At 38.3% G+C, this 20,269-nt stretch overlaps 1 protein-coding gene across 4 annotated transcripts in view; it reads left to right on the forward strand.

Moving 5' to 3' along the window:
- The window catches only part of AP2A2 (adaptor related protein complex 2 subunit alpha 2), a 44,032-nt gene extending 24,118 nt beyond the window's left edge, over positions 1-19,914 (forward strand). Inside the window, exons 6-23 of one of the 4 annotated variants that reach the window (XM_033062184.1) lie at positions 974-1,075; positions 2,449-2,557; positions 3,036-3,186; positions 3,596-3,764; positions 4,894-5,031; positions 6,246-6,428; positions 6,742-6,839; positions 7,006-7,237; positions 8,017-8,190; positions 10,057-10,220; positions 11,950-12,027; positions 12,910-12,992; positions 13,693-13,782; positions 14,592-14,715; positions 15,472-15,588; positions 15,770-15,839; positions 16,395-16,529; positions 17,248-19,914. In XM_033062184.1, the coding sequence (XP_032918075.1) occupies positions 974-1,075; positions 2,449-2,557; positions 3,036-3,186; positions 3,596-3,764; positions 4,894-5,031; positions 6,246-6,428; positions 6,742-6,839; positions 7,006-7,237; positions 8,017-8,190; positions 10,057-10,220; positions 11,950-12,027; positions 12,910-12,992; positions 13,693-13,782; positions 14,592-14,715; positions 15,472-15,588; positions 15,770-15,839; positions 16,395-16,529; positions 17,248-17,325 (2,295 nt within the window). In that variant the 3' untranslated portion in view covers positions 17,326-19,914. The remainder of the gene's footprint in view (positions 1-973; positions 1,076-2,448; positions 2,558-3,035; positions 3,187-3,595; positions 3,765-4,893; positions 5,032-6,245; positions 6,429-6,741; positions 6,840-7,005; positions 7,238-8,016; positions 8,191-10,056; positions 10,221-11,949; positions 12,028-12,909; positions 12,993-13,692; positions 13,783-14,591; positions 14,716-15,471; positions 15,589-15,769; positions 15,840-16,394; positions 16,530-17,247) is intronic. The other 3 variants (XM_033062185.1, XM_033062186.1, XM_033062187.1) reach the window with 3 other exon arrangements.
- Positions 19,915-20,269: the final 355 nt, after the last annotated feature.

A 20,269-nucleotide genomic window follows, 5' to 3' on the forward strand; every position in this document is an offset into this window, starting at 1 on the left:
ATTATGCTTCTTGGGCCTGGTGTGTATAGGGAATGATGTGACTTCTGCTGTTAAATACACAATTTATTTCTTCATGAGTCTTTCAAGCAAGTGGCTTGCTATTGTCTTCAGGCTTTGGGAAGAAAATGGAAGAAGTTGTCCTTTTTTAGTTGCTGTATATAGTAATTTTAATAAGATTTTGCTTGCCTTTTCACTGTAGAAGAATGGTATGTTCTTCTTTTCCTCTGGCTGTAAATTCATGAATCTTCTGGCTTGTTACACTAAATCACATTGGATAGGTGTAATATGAATTTCCTAGGCCTTTTAAGATTAGATCTGCACTAAAAATTCAAGACTTGATTTGTCATTTACTTAGACTTCCTTGCCTATAATGTCCATGTCATTTTTACTTTGATGCTTAAAAAAACCCAATTACTTTAGAAAGGAGACCCTGTTTTTTCCTTCAGTCCAGTTACTTTATGAAAATAAGGCTATTAATACCTGTGCTTCAACAGTAATGAGTGCTTTAGTCTGCAGTAGGAGTATCTGGTACTTGTGTTATACAAAGCCCTCACCTCAGGTTGGATTGTAAGAATTCTTTCCTGGATGATCTGCTGCATTGAATTTCTTCTGCTCATGCTTCTCATGTATAATTAGACAGTTTGTGTACAGGCTTAATTTTAATACAGCTCTCTTATTTTAGATATACTATCCAAACATGAGACAAAGCTAATAGAAAAAAGAGCATAAAATGCTCTGCAAGCATGGCAGTATCATGTTGTTGAAAATTCTGTTGGATTCTGCAGTTGTGTAATTAGTCTAGCTGTTAGCCAAATAAAGGGTTTTTTAATGTAGGCTTTGTAATGGGGATAAATATACATTTTTTGTATATTGTAAAACAGTTGAATTGAAAGTATTAATGGGCAGCATCATAAACTGATAGAAAATTGATCATGGGGTTTTTTGTGTTTTGTTGGTTTGTTTTTTTTCCTAGGGCGTGGTGACGGCAGCTACAAGTCTGATCACCACTTTGGCACAGAAGAACCCAGAAGAGTTTAAGACTTCAGTCTCCTTGGCAGTGTCTAGATTAAGCAGAGTGAGTCCAATGATGACCCTGATAATACTTCACTGTTGATTAATTTACTCAGCTTTCTAGATCAGGTTAACTTCCTGTTCAGCTTTCTAGGGTCAGATTAGTTTACTGTACCATTAAATGTGAAGATGATTCAGTGTCACTTCATGTGGGTGCTTCAGGTAACCTCTTTAAATGCCTGTTGCTTACCAGAACAGAAAGCTGTACTGGCTTGCCCAAACTTTCTTAGTTTAATCCCTGCTGTGCTCCAAGTAGTAATCTTCACTTTGTTACTCTAATACCAAAGAATAGTTGGATCAAAGACTGATTCTACAGACTTCACACAAACCCCTCAAAAATGCAGACTGTAGCTTTACCTTTATCTAAGCTTCTTACAAGACAAATTGCCTTCCTATTCGTTCTTTTGAGCTGCTGCTAAGTTAATAATCATAAGCATCTGATATTCTGTAAATGATGTAGGGGGTTAAACAGAGGCAGGGAGGAGTGGAGGGACATGTCTGTAAGTTAACATTTTTGTGCTGAAAAACTGATGTCACTGTTTTGTTTTATTTTTGTCTCCCCCTCCCCCGTTTTGGAAGGTGTGCAAGACTAGGGAGACTACAACTTCACAAATGTATTTTGCACCCAATTTTGTGCAGTTTTATAGCCAAATTACTTGTAGGTCACAGTTTACTTTCTTTTCAAATATGAACATTTTTTCTAATTCTTAAAAGCAAGGGAGTGCTGAGAGAAGTGAAAGGCTGTTCTGTAATGGAGCAGTAAAAAATAGGTAGAATTATTTTGAGCAAAGCTAGTGCCAAACTCATGTTTACTCTAGAATAAAAGGGGTAAAAGAAATCTCTAAAGAGGGGTAATCTAATCTAATCCTTATCACATTTCATAATAAATATAAATCTCTTCTGTGAATGCTATCTCTTTTTTGCTTTACTGTATGGATATTACTGAAGGTGTTAGTTGGTCCTTCTGCTTTAGGTCAGTCTATCATAGTATCTTGAATTGCAGTCTCACCTATCAGCAGCCATCAGACTGTTGGATTGCTGGAACAGAGAAAGTCAGGCTTCTGGCTAAACGTTTTGATGTTACGAGATGGTTGTCTTCATTCTTTAAAAAAGAGAAATAGGCTTTAAAAAAGAGAATAGGCTTTCAGAAGAGACTCCCTAGACTACTGTATCTGCAAAACTGGATTTCCATTACTAGGATTACTGTAGTATAATCATGGTATGGCAGCTTGCACCTAATTAATCTACTGAACTAGTCATTGCTAGTGACACAGTTTAAGCTTCTGTTAGAGGTGACCTACAGTGTTCTTGGGGTCCTTTTCATGATTGTTAATCAATTAATTTCAGCAGCTGACATGCTGGCTGTTTGTTTTACAGATTGTAACTTCTGCGTCAACAGACCTTCAGGACTACACATACTACTTTGTTCCTGCTCCCTGGCTATCTGTGAAACTTCTAAGGCTGTTACAGTGCTATCCACCTCCAGGTAATGCACAAATCACAGCATTGATCATCTCTCTTATGCAGTACACTGGCTGCGAAGAGCTACTGCACTGCAGTGTTACCATGGCTTGGAGTGCAAGCACATTGTCTTAAGGCAAAGATTTGAAGTTTGCACTCCTGAGTGTTTCTTGTAGCCCTAAGGTACTTGGCCTTATGAATTATGTTGTGTTTAATTTTAACAAAATATCTAACTAGTGTGCATTTTACAAATCATTGGCAGCTGCCATTTTAAACATTCATTATCAACTATATTAAAGCCTTGAAGTGTGTTGTAGTGCAGATTGTGTTTGGCTTTTGTTCTCACCCAAATAGTACTGTGGCTTGGAATTCTTTTCCTGTGTGTGTGTTGAGGAGTTAAATGTTCTTAATGTCTCAGAATAGTTCAGTTAATATAGATTTAGAAGGGGGAAACCTAAGGTTTGGAGCAAAACGAAGTTGTCCAACGGCTCATTCTTCTCCAGAAGACCCTGCGGTACGTGGCCGTCTGACAGAATGCCTGGAAACCATCCTCAACAAAGCACAGGAGCCACCAAAGTCAAAGAAAGTGCAACACTCGAATGCGAAGAATGCTGTCCTGTTCGAGGCAATAAGCTTAATTATACATCATGACAGGTGAGCTGGGACAGCACTAATGTTATCAGAGGGGTTTTTAAAGTGAAAAGCTGTCACTTTGTTTTGAGCAGTTAATCAGATTTTAATGGGGGAGGGAGTGGAGGAGAAAAGAATATGAAGTTGCTTGCTAGATTGGAACACTACTACAGCAGTGTAGCTGAACAGTGTTAATGAACTGTATCTTTGGGTTTTGCTGCTTCTTTATTTGATGTTTTGTATTGACCCCACTGCTCTAATCCAACAGAGATTATTTGCTCACAGTTTCTGAGTTTGCATTTCACTAGCAAAGCATTCTAGCAGACACTTTAAGGCATTTTAAGAAATTTCCACTGCAGAAACAGTATTCTGAATGGAGTGTTCTCAAACCTGTTGCTTTTAACCCTTTCACTTTCTCTCCTGTTCTGTGCAGTGAGCCAAACCTACTAGTCCGTGCCTGTAACCAGCTAGGTCAGTTCTTGCAGCACCGAGAAACTAATTTGCGTTACCTAGCACTGGAAAGCATGTGCACGCTTGCCAGCTCTGAATTCTCACATGAGGCTGTGAAAACACACATAGAAACAGTTATCAATGCATTGAAGGTAAATATTGAAGTGTGTGGTCTGTTTTTGAGTGTTGTCTTCTCCCCTGTCCCCAGTTAAGTTAATAATACTTAGGGACCAAACGAGTTATTCCTTGAAGCTTGCTTCGGTTTTTTACCTCAATCCAGCAAAGTCTTGCTGTGCTGGCAATTACAGAGGTCAGCTCTTGTTGATTTCTGCACCTTGCTTGTAAATCTGATACCTGTAGCTCTGTTCCCTGCAACACTGTCATCTGCCCAAGTGTGGGCTGAAGATGCATAATTGTTTAAAAATGTGGAATTTCAAAACTGAGAATGATGGGAAGACAGTTTTATTACTGTCTTGCTGGTATTGGACACTGTTCCTTCACTGTAGTAGTTTATGGGGAGTGGTAGAGCAGATCAGCTTGCACTGCAGAATTGTAGACTAGAAACCAGAAAGACATGTTCCCATGCAACGTTTGTGACAAAGCAGAAGTCCAAAGAGTAAGAATGATATGCATGTAAATTTACTTGCATACTTGGATGTTTATATGCTTTGCTTTCTTCCAGGTTTGTGCTGTAGCATATTTATACATTTGTCTAAGTTCAAAGTATGTATTTGTTCTAGCTGGACTTCAGTTGTTACAAGGCATGCCAGACACTAAACCTGCAGGTAGCTGAATGCTCATTGGCCTGGTAACAATTTAACAATTTCAACCAGTTACTGGTGCGTTTATGGCCTGGTAGCAGTTACTCAGTGCATAGTGGAGCACAGATTAACTCGCCCTTCTCTGTGTAATACTGAAGTGTTCTGTACAAACTCCTCCATTCTTTCAGCACCTGCACAGATTTAAATAAGTATGCTACAGAAACAAAGCCTGATGATTTGAATTTTTAGTATTTAGAAGCAAGAGTCTCCACTGACCTCTTCTTAGATGACTGAAAGTGAGAAATAGCGTAAGATACTCACAGCTTATATAAAGTTATATCTTCATATATAGCTATATATAAGCTTACATCTTATATAGTTTATTCTGCATTTGAAAAATTATGCAAATTCATTTGTTTTAAATTTGACTGTGTATTATACTAACTTTCATCTCTTAAGTTGCATGTACTTTCCAAACAAAGATGAAATCGTATTGATCTTTGACTCTGTCTTTTTGCAGACTGAAAGAGATGTAAGTGTACGACAAAGAGCTGTAGATCTCCTGTATGCAATGTGTGACCGAAGCAATGCCCAGCAGATTGTGGCTGAAATGCTCAATTACCTGGAGACTGCTGATTATTCCATTAGAGAAGAAATTGTAAGCTATTGGTGTTTTCTTAAATATTTGTTTCATAGCTGGATTTAATTTGATTGGGTTGCTGCATAATGTGTGATAGAGATTGCTTTTCATGGTGGCTTAAAAAAAACCCAGACAAAACTACTACAACAAACAAAAAACTCGTAACTTTGTAGTCTAATAGCGAAGAATTTAGGTTAAATTAATCCAGGGACAGGGGGGATCATTGGAAACTTAAGAATTTTAAAAGCTGATCTTGGTCTCGGGACAGTGCATATAGAAAGCGAAGTGAATTTTATATGTGATTCCCAACACATTCTCTACATCTGAGGGTTAGGTTCTACTCTAGTCATTGTCCAATAGCTTCAAAAATCAGTGGTAAATGCTTATTTTTAGGTAGAGCTTTGTATGCTCTGAGAATGTTCAGTCTAAGGGTTCCCAAAACCAATACCTTATAATCAGCTAAGAGGCCTGATACTTATCTCTTTCCTACCAGTAGGATAAAAGTTGAAATACTCAACATTTTTAGGATGGTAAACTAAAGTTGTTCTTACAGTAGTTATTTAGCTTAGTTAGTTGCTGAAGTCCCTTGGTTGGAGAAGTGAATGTGGAATACCATTTTAGTTGATTTATGTCTTGTGCTGTCTGATTACTGTTGGCAATGTCCCCTGACTTGGCAGATAGTGAGAATTTCATTCTGTTCCCTTATATTGACCTGTTCTTTTAAGAGTAATAAATGCAACTGATAATAAATTGTGTGGGGTCTCCCCTGAAGCTGATTGTTTGCTTTAGGATGCAGGAATCTGAGTATGATCTGAAAAAGTCAACTATGTTTTGGTGACTCTATTTGCCTCTGCTATCTTGAGTTTCCTTTTGCCTTTTTTTGAGATGTTTCCAATTTCCTATTTGATCCTGTCTCAGTGGTAGTTTAGATGGTGTTTTTATAGCAAACAAAAAATGTTCTATAAATTGCTCTTGATCACTTAGGTACACAGTTGGAAAGCCACAAAGATGCAACATATTTGAATGCATTATGGGGAAAACAGTATGTGCCTGGCAACTGCTGTATTCTGGCACAGCTTTTCAATGTTTACCTTTCCCATTGGCTGTGGGAACAAGTGAACATGCTCATGTATCTGAAACTGAGGCTTCTGGGCCAGTGTGGGGCATCACCAGGTATAAACAGCTCATAGTCAGAGCTAGCTAACCTTCTGTGTTCTCTTTTGTGTGCTCAGGTTCTGAAGGTTGCAATTCTAGCTGAGAAGTATGCAGTGGATTACACCTGGTATGTGGATACAATCCTGAATCTGATTCGCATTGCTGGTGACTATGTCAGTGAGGAAGTGTGGTACCGAGTTATTCAGATTGTCATCAACAGGGATGATGTACAAGGATATGCAGCAAAGACTGTTTTTGAGGTGAGAGTAACTGTTTTCAATTCCCTTTCAAAATAAGAATTAAGGAAGCACCACATGATGTGACAGGGGAAAATTAAGGAGCTCTGTCTGTCATCAAAAGTCCTCAATGCTGCTAGATGGGCCTAAGAATACTCTTAATCAAGTAATACTCAGAGTCTTCTGTGAAATCTTACCACCCCATCATGTTTTTCTCATAAATGCTCTGTAACACCTAGATCCGTGGTCTGCTCTTGCAGGAAAGTAGATGAGAAAACTGGGAATGGAAGTGGGTTTTTTTGTACATTGTGTATCAATGATTATTAATGTGTTACAGGCCCTTCAAGCTCCAGCATGTCATGAGAATCTTGTAAAAGTAGGTGGCTACATCTTGGGAGAATTTGGAAATCTGATAGCAGGTGATCCAAGATCAAGGTAAATCACCTTCTAAAATATTGAATTGAAATAGTAATGCTTTCTGTAAAGAATTTAATTCCTAGCATTCCTAAAGGCTAGTTAACAAATCATTCAACTCTTGCTAATAATGCAATAATAAGAATTATCATATGTACTGAACAAATTATTTTTTTCCTCTTTTAAGTCCCCTCATCCAGTTCAACTTGCTACATTCCAAGTTTCATCTGTGTAGTGTTCCTACCCGAGCTCTGCTTCTGTCTACCTACATCAAGTTTGTGAACCTGTTTCCAGAAATCAAAACCACAATTCAAGATGTGCTGCGCAGTGACAGTCAGCTAAAGAATGCTGATGTTGAGCTGCAGCAGAGAGCTGTTGAGTATTTGAGGCTCAGTACTATTGCTAGTACTGATATATTGGTAGGTATCAAGGTTTATTTCCTTTGTTATGCAGTACTCTGCTGTCAGCAAGTTAAACTGAACTAAACCTCACCTGATTGCTGAGAAATCTCAGTGCAGGATTGAGAATTATGTTGTGGGTGCCTGGTTCCTTAATTCTGCTGTAGTAATCTTTAAATTAAAGCTAAATTCCAAGCTGCTATTCCTGTAGTGGGATATATGACCATTAAGACATGTTAATCTGGAGCAGAGAAGCCAGGGAAAACTGGCATAATACAGGGCCCTAGAGGATTTAGATACCAAAAGGCTGGGCCTTTCTTTTGAGGACTTACTTGATGGTGGGCAGGAAAAGTGTAATTTTTTGTCTCTTGAATTCCAGTGTTTGAACCTGGTGCTCTCAAGTCTGAGAGGAGCATTATACATTTGGTTTTGACATCTAATAAATGCTTGAGTCTTCTCTGTGGTTTAAGTCTATGTCTGCCTGACTTAAGGACCCTTAGGTCTACTGTGATCTAATTATTTAAATTTTTTTATTTAATATCACTGTTTCAGAGAAGTGATATGCTCCTGTTTTCTTAACCAAGTGCTTTGGAAGGACTTCAGAAAGTTTTGAAGAACTTTTTCTTTTAAAAAAGTGATCAATCCCTCGCTACAATAAACTGCATAATAATTTTCTGTGTGGGTAACTACTTCTGCTTTTGCTTTATGCAATCTATAAGGGTATTTCTCTTCAAAGACTCAGAAGCTGGTTTGGCTTTTTCTCTGAAATTTGACTAATACATTTTTTTTCCTATGGTAAGGCTACAGTGCTGGAAGAAATGCCTCCTTTTCCAGAGAGGGAATCTTCTATTTTGGCTAAACTGAAGAAGAAAAAAGGCCCAGGCACAGTTACTGACCTGGAAGAGATCAAAAAGGAGAGGAGCTCTGATATGAATGGAAGTGCTGAACCTGCCTCTGTCAATGCCAGTGCTGTTGTGAGTTTAAAAGCTGTTATTTCACTAATTTAGATGGTGTGCAAGTGACAAAAGACTGGTTTCCTGAAGTGGCTTTTTGGGGATTTAAAACCTCTCATCTCAAACTTAAGGCTGTGGATGTTTGCTATAAAGCAGGGGATGTACAACTGCTCTCCCCTCACTGCATCTTGGATGCGATTTTCCTTTGGAAATCTTATGTAAGACAAACAGTCTGTAGCCTAAAAAAATGCCTTTTACATTGTTATTTGAAAAATATTGCTGTTCAGAAATGTTGCTGAAATTGCACTGAGGGTGAGATTATAAAATTAACATATTTAAAAGGAGTTAACTTGAATTTCAGAGTATCAGCTGTTTTTTCTGCTTTGTTTAATATGTTATTTTGCATCTTGGTTTGGTAGAAGTGGGCACCACTTACCTTCACTGGGATGTCCTTGAATCAGTATAAAGTTGTTACTTTTTATTTGACAGTACTGTTTGAATTCAGTTATGCTAGACAAGTCCATAGGTTTTTTTTTTCATCTGAGCTGGAACTTCTCATTTTATTGTTAGCTAAAGCTGGCGGGATCAATTTTTTCCATAGTGTAATACTTCTTTCTGGTTTTAATGCCTAGAATAACTTGTAATTAGATTTAAGATACTGTAGATGATTACTTAGAAAAGGAAATACTATAGCATGCTCAGTTTGTCAAAGCATAATAATTTACTACTTAGTCACTGCAGTATGTAAGAGTAGCTACTCCAAGTGCAACACTTTTGACTGGACAGAAATCTCCTTCTAGCAGAAAAGTTGCAAAATTTTCTTTGAATGCCAAATTGAGATGACTGGCAGATAATACTGCATCATGCTTTACAAGCTTCACTTTATGGGTTGCAGCCATGTAACAGACTGCACAGTGTTACCTTCACCAGAGGCTTTATCTGGTTTAAATTCCAAAAGTGTTAGAAATTTGAGGTCCAACCTTTGTTTTAGTAACTCCTAATGATTGGCTTCTTAAAGTCTTTTGTCAGGGAATTTTCCATTATACTGTATGGAGTATACGATAACTTGGAGTTGGCTTACAAAATCAAGATTTCAGATTCATCCAAACGCGTCTCATGACTCATCCTCAGATTAACTGGCATAGTGGAAGCTGCTGATGTCTAATACATGACCATTTTGATTAACAGTCTATGCTTTGTTCTTGCATGCGACTTGGGCACATGTATGCAGGCTCTGTTGCATGATTCTGTGTCCTGGCTGCTTGATTTGTTCTATTTGAGGAAAAAATAGTTTGAACATCTTGTCTCTTACTCTAGTGTTTGCAACTTGAACTGGCTACAGGCTCTGCTTTTGTTGCTGGTTGGGTTTACCTTCTTTCTAAGATTTGCTAGGCTTCAGAAACCCAGGATTAAACTGATAGTCAATTTTAAAGATGCTGTGATGACATGTGATTTTGGTTTGTGTAAAAACCACTTGCCTTCTTGATGGATTCTTCATGAAAGAAAAGCAACATGTGAATTTTATTCCCTAAAGTACTTGCTTTCCCTTGAAACTGATGGGAAAAGAGGGGGGGGCAGGGGGAAGCTGTCATTTTTTATCTTTCTTCTGCAGAACCAGATTTTAGACAATTAATTTAGGTTTTGTTTTTATGTAACAGTTAGATGGACATAACTCTTCAAAGGAAAAAAAGAAAACCACATCTGTAAATGACCTTAAGTTAAAATTCAGCGTGGTAGCTGCTGCATTTGTGAACCCTTCTACAGCCATTCAAACCTTGATTTGGGGTGGGGAGAGGCACCTTGCTGTAGCTTAGTTGTCTATGCAAACGAGACAGCTGTGTTGCAGTTTTGTTGCAGTGTAACACCAAAGTGTCTTGTCTTCCTTAGTCTACTCCTTCTCCATCGGCGGATCTCCTGGGTCTGGGTGCTGCCCCTGTCACCAATTCAGCTCCCCCACCTTCCTCTAGTGGTAGCCTGCTCGTGGATGTATTTTCAGATTCAGCTTCTGCAGTTGCACCTCTTGCTCCTGGTTCTGATGACAACTTTGCGAGGTAATTAAGTCACCCTGAAAGGAATTTGAAGGAGAATTTGTCTGTTAAAACAGGATTGAAGGGAAAACACACATAACTTTTGGTTTTGTTCCAGCATATTGAGTGCATTCCTGGGTGGTGGTTTTGCAGCAGGAGAGGTGTTCTTGGACACTCTGCTGGATGTGCTGTCTTTACTGAATATCTCTTCTAATGGAAAAACTGAGTCTGTAGTACTCAACCTGATGATATTTGCCACACAGTTGTGTCTGGTCTTCATGCTGGTTTTGCTTTGTTAAATTAAACTACTTGTGCATCTCCATACATCTTGAAGTGGGGGTTATTAGTCTTGGTATGAATACATTTATTCTTACTTTTCACAAAGTATTCTTGTCTCTCTGCTTATGGCAAACTGCTACTGAAACAGTGAGATGGATTGTATCCAGAAATAGTTTCCCAGATTTTAATGCTACACTTCAGTTGTTCTGCTACTGTCTGACAAAGGAGTCTGAAAAGGGGGATAAAGAATAAGTGGTTTTCTTTTTTTTTAAAGGGGATTTGATACTACAATTATATTAGCAAGTGTAGTGTAGGTACAATATGTTATTAATCCCATTAGTATTAAAAGCCCCTGTGGCTATTCTAAGATGTTATTTAGCTAAATTTTTGGGAATGAATGGCATAAAATCACAGAACGTCTTTAAAATCAGTTGTCTTACTAGACAAGAATGTATTACTTTGGTTAAGGACCAAATTTTGAATGTTGGCACAACAAATTTTTAATGTGTCTTAATATAAAAGACATAATTAGGGAAATTGATCTGCCTGAATCATTGACACTTTCATCAAAATTTTATATGCAAAATTTTAAATGCAGGCAATGCATTTGTTTTGGGTTTGCAGTGATTAATACTTGATCCTGTGTTTCTGCTGGAAGGTCAGAAATGATACTTGATCGTACAACACAAAACCAGGACTTTAGGAAGCTACACAAGTTTCTTCATGCTTTTTTTTAATTTTTTTCTTTTTAAGAGGGTAGAAAAAGGAACTAATCCTAGTAGCTTCATAAGCAAATGTTACTTAAGAAGAGTTTTCTTTCTGCAGAAGAAAGTATAGCAATGCCCAACTCCTTGGTTTGTCTGTAGATGATGAAATGCTTCTCTGATGATACTGAGAAGTTGCTTTTTACAATTTCCTGCCTCTTTTTTTTAATGCTGTTGTCACTTTTGTTTCTATTCTGTTGCTTGGGTAAGTCATTCTCTGTGTGCCTGTATACTCTTGCCTATGCTTAATACTTGTGTGTTTTTAGGAACTGATTGTGCACCTGTAATTAGAAGGGTCCCTAAGGCTGATGAGACTTCTGCTTTTAAGCAGCCTTTGTTGTAGTTAATATGCAGCTACCTTTTTGACTTTGAACTTAAACACTTTTGCTGTCACAGTTAAACACCTAAAAGGACTTGGTTCTGTAAGAGGTTTACATTTACTGAACACCTTCAGCTGTCTTCATGAGGGATTGCTGTTTTCTAACAGTTGGGGTGGGATGGGGGAGAGAAGTGGGGGAAAACATTGCCTAATGCCTAAAACCTTTCTAGGGTTCTGAGCTAGGGCAGCTAATCAATTTCTCATGCATTAAGCTCAGCAGTGCCGTTTTTGAGGAAGGAGGTAAAAGAAGTAACTAAGCTCTAAGCTGTCTTTACTAACTCCTGCTGTCTCTGTCGCTACTGCCTTTCTTCCTTTGTGCTGCCTGAACTAGCCCTGACCTGGCTTCATCTGAGGTAGTTTCTGAGGAACCAGCTGATACTGTGCATGATGCTGATGAGCTTTTTCACAAGTAAGCAATACTAAAACCTTGCAAGGCTGGGCAATTTCCAGAATATAGTTATAAAGCAAAACTATATTGTTCATTAACTTAATACCAGCAAAACTAGAGAAACATGTACTGTCAGACTTGTGACTAGAACACCTCTGAGGATGCTGTGGATTTTGTGACAGGCTCATGAATACACAGGTTAGAATTGCCTTTACAAGTCAGTGCTATCACACACTGCTCTAAAATGAGGCAATGCCAGTTGTATATTATGTTTTTGCAACAGTTTGGAAATAAAATCCAAAAGTACTTGTCGAAAGTACTGATATTTGGGAGTGTGTTTTAAGTGCCTTGTATGAAAAAGGCAGATGTTTGCTGACCACCTTTTAAGTGAAGGGTGATAGAAAGGACAGAGATCACTGGAGAATGGGCTTCCTCTCTCAAAGTGGAAAAAGTACATTTCTCAGTTGGCTTAGGTGATACAGAAATGATAAAACAAGGAGGGCTTTTTTCTTTCAGGTTTAAACAGTCAAAGCTTCAAACTTTTCAATTCTGCACCAACCTAATGAGTTTCAGAGGTTCTCAAGACTTATAAGAAAAATCCTAATCTGTTGCCTGGTCCTTTATTAGACAGTGTGTGTGTATATAGCATATTGTGGTTTCCTTCATAGTTTCTCAGACATGCTATCAAATAAAAATGTCAGTTCTTTTAGTGTCCTACAAGTGGTGGTTGTGATTGTAAAACTGTCTTTTCTAACTGCAGTTTTCTGAAAAGGCCTCTCTCACAGATTGATGCATTCTAGGTTAACCGCAATCTTCATCCTCTGTGTAAACCCTGAATTTTGTGGTTCTAAATGTTGTTTAATGTGGCTCAATTTAAAACATGTTTTCCCTCTCTTCCCCTAGGTTTGTGTGTAAAAATAATGGAGTCTTATTTGAAAATCAGTTGCTACAAATTGGCTTGAAGTCTGAATTTCGACAGAACCTGGGTAAGAGCTGTTGTAGTGTGGTTGGCTGTCTGCATTATCAATCACAGTGCCAGCATGATATTCCACATAGGACTCACCTTCCAGCTGCTGAAGAGGGAAATAGCATTGTAGGCCTGAGCTGTTTTACAACTCCCACTGTTGTGCATCCCTGGCTTTTGTGTGGGCTCCTGCTTGCTTAAATTTTTTTATTGTTTCGGTAGCTGATGTGAAATAGGCAGCTCTTGCTGCCTGATTGTTTGGCTGGTGGAGCCAGGTTCATAAAGGACCATTCTGGTCAAAATTTACATTTTGCAGTATATCTTATTGTAATAATATGAGACACAATGCATTTCAGATCAGATTGAATGCACAAGATACTGGAACCATCTAGGAAAGAGATGGAATTTGAACACAGGCTAACAATAGAATTGCTTGCTTCTCCCTTTCTGTAAAACTCTTGATGGCATAGTAGCATTGTAACGAAACTCTCCAGCAATTGAAAGACTTCCACTGATGATCAGGAGAGAGCTAATGGCTTGGTTAAGTCACTGCATTTTGAACTGTGAATGTCTTGGTGAGATAAACCATGTAAACTGTATTTTGTTCTTAAAAGTGGTTCCAAAGAAAGGTAGAAGGACAGTGTGTTAGGGGATTGAAGCACGAGTAGTTCAACGTGATTATGTAACCTAAAAATTCTGATGTCTCGTTCTTCTCTTTCCAGGACGTATGTTCATATTCTATGGTAATAAGACATCAACACAGTTCTTGAATTTTACTCCAACAGTAATCTGCTCAGATGACCTTCAGTCAAATATCCTTAAATGTAGTAGCATGTGTCTGTTCTTATTAGGTTTTTGTGGTTTATTGCTGCACAATATAATAAATCTGTTGGATCAAGGCACAGTGTCCTTGAACATGAAGAAATGAGAAACTTGCTGATAGCTCTGTAAAGTTCTTGTAGAAAGAACAAGTCTTGAGCAGGGATGACAGATTCTTTCCTTAAAGCCCTGGTTATAAATACAAATTTTACTTCTGAAATAACAAGAACTCAAGCTGAATAAACATGTACTGGAACTGTAGCTTTCACCACTGACATGAAGTAGCAGAGGTAGAAATGTGGCCTTTGAGTACTGTATTAGCAGATAACCTGAAACTTGACAGGGAGATGGAATACATGTATGCCAAGATGATGGTACTTTAAAATAAGCTCTTCATTAATGGCTGGTACTTAATGCTTGATATTGCAAATTTAGCATTTCTGGGAGATTAAGAAATCAGACTTGTTTGACTCAAGGCATCTCTGTCATGTTCAAAATAGTCCTGTGACTTTTATTGTGAAGTCTCTGTGCCTTCACACCTTTTTAAAGGCATCTTTCTTTAAGACTGTCCAATTAACCAAGAATTTTCAGAGTTATTGCTTGTAGATGTGTCAATATGAAAAAACCCCAATAAACAATAACCCACCACAAACTCTTTTCTTGTATAGAAAAAGCTTTAAATGTTTAGCAGCACACAAAAAAAGAGTAAAAACACAATGCTAATTCCTCATAGGGCTTATTGGAAGATTTTCATTTTTTAACTTGCCAGTTCATTTATCTGTTTCCTTAACTACTTTTCTACGCCTGAATCTTCAGACAAAACCTGTTGACCCCACAGTGGATGGAGGTGCACAGGTTCAGCAGGTTGTGAACATCGAATGTGTGTCAGACTTCATGGAAGCTCCAATCCTGAACATTCAGTTCAGGTAAAACAAAGGATTCAAATGTTAGTGAATTAATTAGATGAAAGATGTTAAATTTGGCATGGCTCTGTGACTGAAATGCAAAATATGGACACACAAAGCTGTCTTGGGTAGACAACTTGAAAATTTGATCTAATTAAGCTTTAAAATGCTTGGAAGAATCCACTTAGAACAATGTGGTTTTAAACCCCAGCCAAACCAAACAGTCAAGAAGCAGCTACTGATAAAATGTCTCCATGATTTCTGTCTCTGCTATCTGTATAAAACAGCAGTCTTCCTGTTTGCTTAAGAAATCTTGACAGGAATATACGCAGTAACTTCTCCCTTCTGGAAACCAAGAACATTTCTGCAAATAACTTGGCCTGAAGTGTATGAAACCAGAAATAGAATCTTGTTCTGTCTACTCAATGTCAGCTCAGCTTTATAAAATCCTCAGTTCTGGGCTACATGCTGTTATTCTGGTCTAAATTGGTTTTTATTGGTATGTTTTCACAGGGATATATTTTTGCCCCTTAAGGTGCTATCTAGAAGGATAAAGCTATGCCAAAACTGAGAGAACCTTATCAGCAGATCTGACAATTCATGTGCCATCTCAGCAGAGAAAATAAATTTATTTGACAGTAGATTTAAACTGTATATTAGAAATGTCATGTGCAGTTGATGGATTTTAATCATAAACAGTTCCTCAATTGTGTGGTTGATTTCTGCTGAGACACTGCTGAGGCTGCCACATGCAGTGTGGGTTTTTTTTTTCCGCAGGTATGGCGGAACATTTCAAAATCTTTCGGTAAAATTACCCATCACTCTGAATAAATTCTTCCAACCAACAGAGATGTCTTCTCAAGACTTTTTCCAGCGTTGGAAGCAGCTGAGCAAGTAAGACTTTGTACTTGGGATCTTGTGGTGGGCAAGGGAGAAGAAAGGTATATTGTGAATGAATATAGCTGGTGCAGGGCCTCATCCCATACTCAATCCTGTAAGCCATGAGCTCTCCTAGTAAAATTAATTACTATTGGAAATGCTGTTCATAATGTATTTATCTTGCCTTGTCTTGCAGTCCAAAACAGGAAGTACAGAATATCTTTAAAGCAAAGCACCCAATGGATGCAGAGATCACAAAAGCAAAGGTGGGTGGTGGTGTGGTATTTTTAATTCATCATGTACAGGGCAGTGGCAGGTCATGTTTTAACCCCAGCTGGCAACTAAGCACCACACAGCCATTTGCTCACTCTCCCCCAGTGGGGTGGGACATAGAATAAGAAGGGTAAAAATGAGAAAACCTGTAGGTTGAGTTCAGTAGGTAAAAAAAGCCATGCACACAAGCAAAGCAAAGAATTATTTGTGCTTCCCTCTGGCAGGTAGGTGTTTGGCCATCCCCAGGGCAGCAGGGCTCCATCAGGTCTAACAGTTACTTGGGAATGCAAAACAACATACCTCCCATTCTTTCTTTTCTGAGCCTTATATGCTGAGCCAGGACATCTTCCAGTATGGGATATCCCATTGTTCAGTGCAGAACAGCTCATTTATCAGGGGCAGCCTTCAAAAATTTGTAGTAATGAATTTATCTTGAAGACTTCAAAATTAGTTTCCTCCTTGTTTTGGTATTTGATGGTGACTGTTTAGGTATACTTGGTATTTGTCCTCCTCTCCCCACAAGTAAATCTTCTGGGTTTCTTTCACAGATAATTGGATTTGGGTCAGCCCTGCTTGAGGAGGTAGATCCCAATCCTGCTAACTTTGTTGGTGCTGGTATCATACACACAAAAACCACTCAGATTGGATGCTTGCTGCGCCTTGAACCCAACCTCCAGGCACAGGTATCTGTGTAACTATCTCCAGCTTAGACACCGCAAGTTCTCATTTGCACCAAATATTTCTAGGTATCTGAAACTCCTAAAAATCACTATTGCAATAGCTGCTTATGACTGCAGACTCCAACAAGAAATTAAATTGTAGCAGCTGGTCCTGGTCCAACTGGGTAAGCTGCTTCTTCAGAGCGCTTCTTTCCTCTTGGAAGAGATCGTTGTAATATTCCAGACTGTCTTGTGCACTTTGGGCCAGATTAAACCTGCTTCCTTTTGCTATTTTAAATTAGTAAAAGAGTAATTGGCTAAATGAGAAAGCATAAGCAAGTACAATGTTAAGAGTGTTTTTACTAAAACTTTTTAGTCAGAGGTGTTACCAAAATTAACTAAGGATTAAAAATAAGGTTTGGGTGGTTGCATCTTCTGTTCCCTGAAGAAGTGATTGTACAGGGTCTTCAGGTTTTTCCACAGCATTTGTCCTCTTAAACAGATATTGTGTTAAAGCCAATAAATACTTGAGTAACAGTAATTCTCAACAAGGGTTTGAAGAATAGGGTTGGTTCAGCCAGTGGTTTGAAAAAGTGATGTTGCTCGGTGGCTCAATGCCTCTGAGCGTTCGAGGATTTTTTCCCTACCAAAGCAAGTAAGAGGTAACTTAGTTTTCACTGTTGACTGTGCATTCCTTTAATGCCAAACCATTTAAAAAGTATTATTTTATGTTCTTTTTCAGATGTATAGGCTCACACTACGAACAAGTAAAGAAGCTGTATCTCAGAGATTATGTGAATTGCTGTCAGAACAGTTTTAATATTAACCACGTCAGTTTTGGTTTTTCCACTTATATCACTGTCATCATACTGCAAATAAATGTCTTGTACATCACTGTCTGAGTACTGCAATGTTAACCAATACCAGCTCCCTGCCTTAATAAGACTTGACCCTTGTTTGAAATTAAGACTATAAAATGTACAGTACAGGGAAGTGACTTTTTCCATTAGAAATGGCTTTTAGTGTGTTACACAAAGGGTGGGAGGGCTGTCTTTTGCTCCTTTTTTTTTTTTTTTTTTTGCAGAGGTCAGGCTTTTAAACTTGTTGAAGGGAAATTGTTTTAGTTGTGGCAATCAAGGATTTCAGCTGAAAATAGCTCAAAACCTTCTGCTTCAGTACCTTTGAGAGATACTTCCTCTGCTCTGAGCTGAAAGAAACCAATGTACTGCTGCTCAGGAAGGTTAATTCCCATGTTAATGTAGAGTCAAAACTTTGTAAAGTTGAACATTGCCACAAGTTGTCTACTGGGTGGAAGGGCAGATTTGAAGGTGTGTTTGAATCTGATTAAAGTGAACATTTATGTTGTGTCGCCAATCTTTGTATTTGAAAAATGCCACAGGACCAGAGTCTTAAAAGTATTGATCTTGTAATATTTTACACCTTAATCTTTTCTGATCTTTGGATTGAACACAAAAGCTGCTCTTAATCTTTCTGCTTATCTCCAATAATGAGGTGAGCTTCTCTGGTAGGGGGTGAATGAGTATATACTTGCTCATTGTTTCTCAGTGAAGTTAAATATTCTATGTTTTTTTCTGTTTGCCATCAGACTTCACAAGTAATAGTCCTAATGATGTGATACAATTAACTGCATAAACTAGTATTGTATAAAAGAAGTGGGAAGAAATGGGCCTTTGAAGGGCTGTAAGGCATGCACTCTTAGGTGCAAATGTAATTTTTAATCAATATCTCTTCCCCGGTGTACATTAATGTTCACACTCAAGAGGTTGAATAACTGATATCTCAGCAGTTTCCTTTCTATCAGTGGTAAAAATATAGTGTGTAGAAAACTTCTGTTGAAACTGAAAGTAGAAAACCCCAAAATGTTCAGCTTTTCTAGTGGTTTTTACAGCCAAAGTCTTTGTACCTTGTTTAACATCAGACTCTTTGCAGCCTCTCTGCAAAAGTCAGTGGACTGAAATTTTGGCTCATATTCCTCAAGCCTTGAGGTGCAAGGGAGGCTGCTAAACCAAAGCAGGTGAGGTGGCCGTGTTAGAAACCCTGGGCTGATGTCAGCAAGAGCTACAGATCATGGTGAACAAAATCAGCTCCAGCTGACAGGAGAAGGGAACCTCAGGTCAAGATTTTCTCATGGTCATTGAAAGGAAACCTGCACAACACATACAGACAAGTGTGCCCAGGAAATGAAGGTGTTGAGTCATCGCAGTGACACTGAAAATACAATTAAATGAGGCTGCTGTCATCCTGCCCAGTGCTCAGCAGGGGACAGGGTTCTCCATGATTGAGTGTGCCTTGCTTTTTGACTTCAGTGCTTTGAGCTTAAATGATAGAACTGGGAGGATATCACTTGGTTTGGCTGAAGGCTCCTGATCGTACTTGAGTAAAAGTGAAAAATGAGGAACAAAGGTTTGGCTGTGATGTGTGGATTTTGGGGGATATGTTTTGTTTTTCCAGCAATGTTAACTGGATACTAAGGCTGAAAACTGGCTAAAGGCCTGGTCTTACCGCAGAAGTTCTCTTGAACAATTGGCCCCTTTAAGGCCTTTCAAATTTTTCTTACTTAAGACTCTTTAATCATAAATTTTGGCATTGAAAATCCTGGTGAGCAGTTCCTGCAGTCAGGTTGGGCTGTTGGCAAATACTGATCGAGTACCTTTTGTTTTCGCCTCGATGTTCTGTGTTGCATTATTAGTCCTGTTACGTTAACCATGCTCTTGGCTGCTCTGTTAAAATCTGATGTGCTGAACTAAAGGGAGTCTGAGCAAAGACAAGAAGAGGAGGTTCTCTTTTGTATTTTCCAAATCCTGTTGTCTATCTGTCCCCCTGAAAAAATGTTCTGTGCCCTCATTAAAGGACACCTTGAGACACTGCACTACTTTATTTCACTTTGCTTTGGTTCAAGCTGTGCTAAAATGTGCATTAAAATGTGGGAAGGAGGGGGGGTAAGGGAAAGTGTCTTTTCAGTGGTGACTGTGTTAAGCTTATGACTGTTCACTCTTTGTATTAAATGTCAGCTCAATGAAGCCATGAGCAGAAAAGTGAACAAATTAAAGACAAATACTTGATTTTTTTTTTTTTTTGTGAATGATGGTTAACTTACCAGTGATGTATCCTGTCAAGCAGACAAAGTAATTTCTGCAGTAAACAGTGTTATTGTTTTTAAGTGCAGTATTTTCAGGCATTGACATGTGAAAATAACTGAATAGCAAAACAGGTAGCATATGTTCATTCTTGACCTACACTCCAGTATGTAACATTTATGGTGATTGTCTTATTTGTATAAAACAAAGTTCTGTCAAATTAAGTGGAGAATTTTCATATAGAAGACTATATATTAGACTATATTCATCAGAAGAACATATTAAGATTAAATAAATGATTAGAACAGTGATGAAACTGTCCTTTTTTTGTCTGGGGGCATGAAGGTGTAAAAATATTCTCATGGAATGTCATGGAATGGTTGTTGTGGAACACAATTCCTGTGATTCTTTTATGAGGAGTACTGGTGGGTTTGTTCACTGGAGTCTTACCTGGTCTACTGGTTTCTGCTCCCCCAGTGTGTGAGTTTGATTTTGTTCTTGTTTGGTTACAAGTTAAAAATACTACATTTTAAAAAAGCCCCAGATGTAAAATCTTTCTCCCTAGAGTGTTTAACAACAGTAAGTACATGAGCAGTAGTTGCTGCAGTAAACTGCTCGAGTAGTGGGGTAGGTTTGAGGCTAAGCAGCACCTGTATTGCATTGATG

Source organism: Catharus ustulatus, chromosome 6, assembly GCF_009819885.2.
Source record: "Catharus ustulatus isolate bCatUst1 chromosome 6, bCatUst1.pri.v2, whole genome shotgun sequence".
NCBI classification, from domain to species: domain Eukaryota; kingdom Metazoa; phylum Chordata; class Aves; order Passeriformes; family Turdidae; genus Catharus; species Catharus ustulatus.